We start from the raw sequence: 7,500 nt of genomic DNA, 5'->3' as shown, positions 1-7,500 counted from the left end.
CATTAAATTAGATTCTTCACAAAAAGAGGAAGTGAAATAAGCAAGAGAACTAACTCAAGACGGTGGAAGACCATGGTACAGACGCTAGGACACTACCCAAGACTAGAAAACAATGGTTTCATTTTGGAGTGGTCTTCTCCTAAAAGAGCTTCTTAACCATAGCTAAAGAGTCGCTTCTACCCTTACCAAGAAGAAATTAGCCACTGAAGAATTTTTTGGTAATCACAGTGCTGTAAAATGTATGAGAACATAGGAGAATGTGGTAAGAATAGGCCAGACTATTTGGTGTATGTGTAGGCAAAGGGAAAATGAACCATAACTAGAGATCTAATGTAGTACTGTCTGGCCAATCAAAGGACCCCATAACTCTTTAGTGGTAATATCTCAACGGCAGGCTGGTGTTCTTGCCATCCTACTATCCAGACAAAGGACCTATTAGCTGCCTTATTTTATGGAATATTTGCAAACTAAAATGACCTTTGTTTAAGCCACTGTTTTGTGTTAATATCGATGTTTGGATGATTTAATATTATGGTCTTTTATAAGACATGGTATTTGATTTCGTAAAGTTGAAGCCTCATAACACTTATTGACGTTTCAAGCATCGTATCGAAATAAATATTTCAACCCGGATCCCAGATGTTCAATTGTTTATAACTCTTCATGATATATTTATATTTGCATGTAATGGGGGTTAAGATTTTAGAAGAGATTTCAACAATAGAACTTCTTTTACTCTGTAATTAGCCCTTGTTTTCTCAGTGAGGGAACTTGGAAAAGGTTCGTCTAGAATCTATTTATATCAACTCTGTTCCGAACGAGCCTGAAACACAAGTACATTTGATGCATTTTTCATGCATTTCTGCTTAAACATGGTCGATATTATTATTATTATTATTATTATTATTATTATTATTATTATTATTATTATTATTATTATTATTATTATTATTACTTGCTAAGATACAACCCTAGTTAGAAAAGCAGGATGCTATAGGCTCAGGGGCTCCAACAGGGAAAATACCAAAGTGAGGAAAGGAAACAAGGAAAAATAAAATATCTTAAGAAGAGTAACAACATTAAAATATATATGTCCTATATCACCTATAAAAACTTTAACAAAACAAGAGGAAGAGAAATAAGATAGAACAGTGTGCCCGAGTGTACCCTTAAGCAAGAGAGCTCTAACCCAAGACATTGGAAGATTATGGTACAGATGCTATGGCACTACCCAAGACTAGAGCACAATGGTTTGATTTTGGAGTGTCCTTCTCCTAGAAGAGCTGCTTACCATATGTAAAGAGTCTTTTCCACGCTTACCAGAAGGAAAGTAACCACTGAACAATTACAGTCCAGTAGTTAACCCCTTGAGAGTATGTGTAGGCAAAGGAAAAAGGAACCGTAACCAGAGAGAAAGATCCAACGTAGCACTATCTGGCCAGTGAAAGCACCCCATAAATCTCTAGCGGTAGTATCCCAACGGATGGCTGGTGCTTTCGCCAAACTACTGCCTACAAAATGACTGTGTGGCATTGTTTGGAGTTAATTAGCCCTGCTTTTTTGACATGAATAAACATTTTCTTTTTGAGTGACAAGATGAGCTCGCCAAAGACCTTCACTCAATGGTTCTCATATCGGGAGAGGTGTAAAAACCAATATGAATTCTAAAGTTTGCTCGTTACAGCAGATTTCCTAGAACTCTATCGTCCATGATTAAGTTTCTTCTCTTTCTATCATTATCAATTTTAGATATTTGGCTCTGACGTTGAAGTATTACTAAAGGAAGTCCTGAAAGGTGATGCGTTTGCCCCTTTTTTTTTTTTTTATTATGCTTGGGATAAGTAATCCGAATTGATATATAATTTATGTAGAATGTTTCATTTTTGGAATTGAAAAATCTTTTGTAAATTCGTAATAAAATTCAGTAAAGCCCTTTGTTTAATTTGTTTTTCCAAGTTAACGGCCCGTGCGATCATTGTATTAAGGCATCATATTTTATTAATATTATTATTTTTCTTATTTTATTGTGTTAAGATTACTGTGTGTAGATAAACTACTGTTTTCATTTTGACCCTGTTCTTAAGAATCTTGGAGGGGTCAAGTTGCAATAATTCGAAAGTTCCTCCTCTTAATGTTATGGAAGATGATGTCCACATGTTTATATTTTTACTTTACATATGAGTTGAAACTTTTCATGCGAGTTAGGGTTATTTTAAGATTACCAATATATATATGTATATATATATATATATATATATATATATATATATATATATATATATATATATATATGTATATATATATCAAGAATACTGATTAAAATATTCAATAAACAGAAAAGGGGTTGTGGTGGCCGATGTGGTAACGTCCCTGACTGGCGAACGCCAGACTAGAATTCGAGTCCCGCTCCAACTGGTTAGTTCCTTTGGTCGTTGCAAGCTCATCGCCCTTGTGAGGTAAGGATGGGGGTTTGGGGGAGCCTATAGGTCTACCTGCTGAGTCATCACCAGCCATTGCCTGGAACTCTTGATCCTAGCTTGGGTGGTGAGGGGGATTGGGTGCTGACCATATGTATATAAGGTCAGTCTCTAGGGCTTTGTCCTGCTCGATAAGGCAATGTCACTGTCCCTTGCTTCTGCCATTCATGAGCGGGCTTTAAACTTTAAAATCTTTAACCCTAGAGAGATACAATCCCCATACAATCAGATCCTACAGAGACACATATGACCGTCGGGTGCGCTGTCCTGCTCTCTGCCTGGAATTTTCTAGAGGGGGGAAAGTTTGTGATTTAGGGAGGTTTCTACATTGCGTACAGGAATAACATGAAGTACAAATTAAGTTTATGTATCATCATTCTAAAGTTTAAGAGTTCCTCTTTCAATGTAGATTTGTAATAAATCTGTTTTGAAGTTTAGCTTTTTTTTTTTATTTTCCAAAAATGGGTAAAATTCTCCAGGCGATTTAGGGAGATTTAGACTCTTCGTACAGGAATAATATAAAGTACAAATTAAGTTTACGTATCATTATTCTAAAGTTTAAGCGTTCCTCTTTCAATGTAAATTTTGTAATAAATCTGTTTTGAAGTTAAGCATTTTTTTTTAATTTTCCAAAAATGGGTAAAATTCTCCAGGCGATTTAGGGAGATTTAGACCCTGCGTACAGGAATAACATGAAGTACAAATTAAGTTTATGTATCATCATTCTAATGTTTAAGAGAGTTCCTCTTTCAATGTAGATTTTGCAATAAATCTGTTTTGAAGTTAAGCATTTTTTTTAATTTTCCAAAAATGGGTAAAATTCTCCAGGCGATTTAGGGAGAGTTAGACCCTGCGTACAGGAATAATATTAAGTACAAACTAAGTTTATGTATCATTATTCTAAAGTTTATGAGTTTCTCTTTCAATGTAGATTTTGTAATAAATCTGTTTTGAAGTTAAGAATTTTTCTTTTATTTTCCAAAAATGGGTAAAATTCTCCCGGCGATGGTGTTAACATCCGTCTCAAACAACGAAGGGGTTCTGGGGTTAAAAGACCAAAATTAAGGAATATATGAAAAAAGGATTAATATAACATATATAAAATAATATACAGAAAAGTTAACCTAGTCTAGTAAATATTAATTCAATATTCTTTAAGTAAATTTTTACATTTTGAATCCATCACACCAATCTATTTATTCTATCTCTCTTTCCAGATCGTCTGTACAAGAAGCTGCTTTGTTTACTCTCTCCTAAGTCAAGAAACACCAATGTGAAAAAAGTATCGATAGCGGCTTCATTTAAAATTGCAAAATTATCAAGCATGAGAAAATACTTAATGTGAACTTAAGTTATAATGGAGAACTCAGTCTACTGCCTAAACAAAGGTTAACTTATAGGCAATGTAGTGAATACGAGTGTCCAAGGGATTAATAAATACACCAAACGGTGTTCAGTACACTAAAACCAAGGACGAAAAACAGCCATGGCGCCATGGACCTGGCTGATGCTGGTAGCATTATGGGCGGTGGTGGTGTCCGAAACTCACAGCTCTTCAAAGGAGCCCTCCGGAGATCCTTCGAAGAGGGAATTGCCTCCTCTAGACACCATGAGAGATACAGGAGATGATAAATTCGAGGAACGACGAGAAACCCCCGGCCGGCATCCCAGCCGGCATCCAGATCGTCACCATCCGGTGATATACAGACACGCATATAAAAAGTACCTCAGGAGCTCGAGACACGTCTCTGAGAGCGTCAAGGATACTATAGTCGATATGCTGCTGTTGCGGAAGCACCTCAGAACCGAACCCGAGTGGTCCAAAGGTCCAAGGGCGGTCCAGGACCAAGCAAGAGAACTTGTACCGAACCGATACCTGATCTCTCAGAAGAGGTCACCGCCTTCGGAGACATGTCTGGCTGAAAGAGCCTCCAAGCTTCCAAACGAAGACACGACGGAGGAAGACCACATCATTGACTTCGCTGTCATCGTTCCCTGTAACGCCTCACACCAGTACTCGAGGGTCAAAGTGCTGCCTGTGGTGGAGCTAGCAGTCAGGCATTTAAGAGAAACTGGGCTTCGGGGGCCACTGGCTAACTACACAATCAAGGTCAGGTACAGGGATTCGAAAACGTCTTCGACGGATGGCCCTCTGGCGGCCGTTGATCTGTACTTCAACAAATTTGCAGGTAAGATCCAACAATTTCTTTTTTTTTTTTTTTTTTAGTAAAGGTACAGAGTTACAGTAAAGATTTGCTGTAAGTAGTTATTCCTTATTGGAAAAAATGGCTTATCATCACCCATTGATTTATAATGATTATTATCATTATTACTATTATTATTATTATTATTATTATCAATATTATTATAATTATTCTTATTATTATTATCATTATTATTATTATTAATAGTAGTGGCAGTATCATTAGTATTATTATTATTATTATTATTATTATTATTATTATTATTATTATTAGTAGTAGTAGTAGTAGTAGTAGTAGTAGTAGTATGAACATACACACAAACTAGACATTTTTTTGCATTTATTTAACAAATCAAAACGTATATTCAGGTTACTCGCGACAATATCACACCTGTTTGAAGAAATCTTTTTTACCAATTTGTAAATTTCGCAAAAAAATCATAAACTCTTTGGTAATTGATAAATATAAAAATCTAGTATATGTAATAACTTTGTTTATTTTCAATCTTATTAATTTAGCTTTTTATTAATTGACATGGTGTTAATTTTTCTTTATTCTATTGTCAGCATTGTTTTTCGTTTTGCAAAAAGTCAAAACAAATTTTTTTTTGTTCCTAAAAACTGGAAAATAATAATTGCAAAAGTCTTTTGTAAATAATATTGTCTCCATCATTGGTTTCACATTGAAATAATTTGTACGATTGTAGAGTCATATCCTCTGTACCATGGCCTTACACTGTCTTGGGTTAGAGTTCTCTTGCTTGAGGGTATACTCGGGCACACTATTATATCTTATTTCTCTGCCTCTTGTTATTTAGAAGCTTTTATAGTTTACATATGAAAGATTTATTTTAATGTTATCATTGTTCTTGAAACTTCTCTTAGTTGTTTTTCCTAGTTCCCTTTCCTCACTGGGCTATTTTCCCTGTTGGAGCCCGCATCTTACCTTTATCAACTAGGGTTGTAGCTTAGCAAATAATAATAATAATAATAATAATAATAATAATAATAATAATAATAATAATAATAACAACAACAACAACTATAATAATAATAATAATAATAATATTAATATTAATAATAATAATAATAATAATAATAATAATAATAATAATAAAAAAACTAAAAATATTATTCACACCATAAGGTCTATTTTCGTTACTTTTAAGATACCAAACTCCTCAATATAAATATAATGGGACTCAACCTGGCAATATTCCAGATGTTACCCAAACAGATTGGACGTGATGAAAGAGAGAGTCGAAATATTAAAAGTATCACCCCAGTGGCCGACAGGCAAAGGTTGCTGGCTTGCCTAATGGTAAGAATATACCATTAATAAACATATTTGTTCCTAAACAGAAGATCATACGTATGGATATACACATACATACATACATGCATATATATATATATATATATATATATATATATATATATATATATATATATATATATATACATATATATATATATATATATATATATATAAATATATATATATATATATATATATATATATATATATATAATATATATATATATATATATATATATATATAGAATACATATATATACTTATATATATTCATATACACATAATTTTTATATATATATATATATATATATACATATATATATATATATATATATATATATATATATATTATATATTTTATTATATATATATATATATATATATATATATTATATATATATATATATATATATATATATATATATATATATATATATATATATATATATATATATATATATATATATTTATATATAAATTATATATATACATAATATATATATATATATATATATATATATATATATATATATACTATATATATATATATATATATATATATATATATATATATATATATATATATATATATATATATATATATATATATATATATATATATTACCAATGCAAGTGTTACCTGAAGTCACCGATTATTATTATTATTATTATTATTATTATTATTATTATTATTATTATTATTATTATTAGCTAAACTACAACCCTAGTTGGAAAAGCATGATGTTATAAGTCCTATAAGGGCCCCAACAGAGAAAAATAGCTCAGTGAGGAAAGGAAATAAGAGAACAGAGAGTGTACCCTCAAGCAAGGTAGCTCTAACCAGACATTATGACTTCAGCTTAAAGATCATCTGTTAGGACTGTGTTACATAGAGTATATAAAAGCTAATATTGATAAATGATTAACACAACTTGCCTGTGTTATTTCTTAATTACCTCCTCCAACGAAGTTGGAAGGAGGTTATGTTTTACCCCCTGTTTGTGTGTTTGTTAGTGAACAGCTTCCTGGCCACAATTTTAATCGTAGAGTAATGAAACTTGCAGGGATTAACGGTTATGTAAAAATATGGAACTGGTTATATTTTGGAATGTTAAGGTCAAAGGTCAAGGTCAAGGAAAAGGTTCAATTCATGTAATTAGCCAAAAGTTTGGACATTGTTGTCACAGAGACTGGACATTGTTGTCACAGAGACTTCAAACTTGGTTCATATTTGAGTGTATAAAAATCCACGCCAATTAACACCTGTTAATGTCAGAGGTCAAGGTCAAGGTCGAGCAAAGGGTCAAGAAACGAGCTGACGCGGCGGAGGTCTGCACTCTACTGAGTGCCTCTATAGTATATTTTTTTTGCTGAGACCTTCACAAATCCGAAGTTGTGGTGACCGATGCGGTAAAGTCCCTGACTGGTGAACGCTAGACTGGTGTTCGAGTCCTGCTCAAACTCGTTAGCTCCTTTGGTCGCTGCAACCTCACTATCCTTGT

General features: G+C 32.7%; 1 protein-coding gene across 1 annotated transcript in view; it reads left to right on the top strand.

The window, feature by feature from the left end:
* Positions 1-3,700: 3,700 nt before the first annotated feature.
* The window catches only part of LOC137636562 (atrial natriuretic peptide receptor 3-like), a gene marked incomplete at its 3' end in the record, with an annotated part of 148,794 nt that continues 144,994 nt past the window's right edge, over positions 3,701-7,500 (top strand). Inside the window, exon 1 of the mRNA XM_068368959.1 lies at positions 3,701-4,666. Coding sequence (XP_068225060.1) covers positions 3,964-4,666 — 703 coding nt within the window. The remainder of the gene's footprint in view (positions 4,667-7,500) is intronic.

This window comes from Palaemon carinicauda, unplaced genomic scaffold (assembly GCF_036898095.1).
Source record: "Palaemon carinicauda isolate YSFRI2023 unplaced genomic scaffold, ASM3689809v2 scaffold328, whole genome shotgun sequence".
Lineage (NCBI taxonomy): Eukaryota > Metazoa > Arthropoda > Malacostraca > Decapoda > Palaemonidae > Palaemon > Palaemon carinicauda.
The sequence above is the reverse complement of the archived record's forward strand: the minus strand, read 5'-3'. Positions and strand labels throughout refer to the sequence as shown.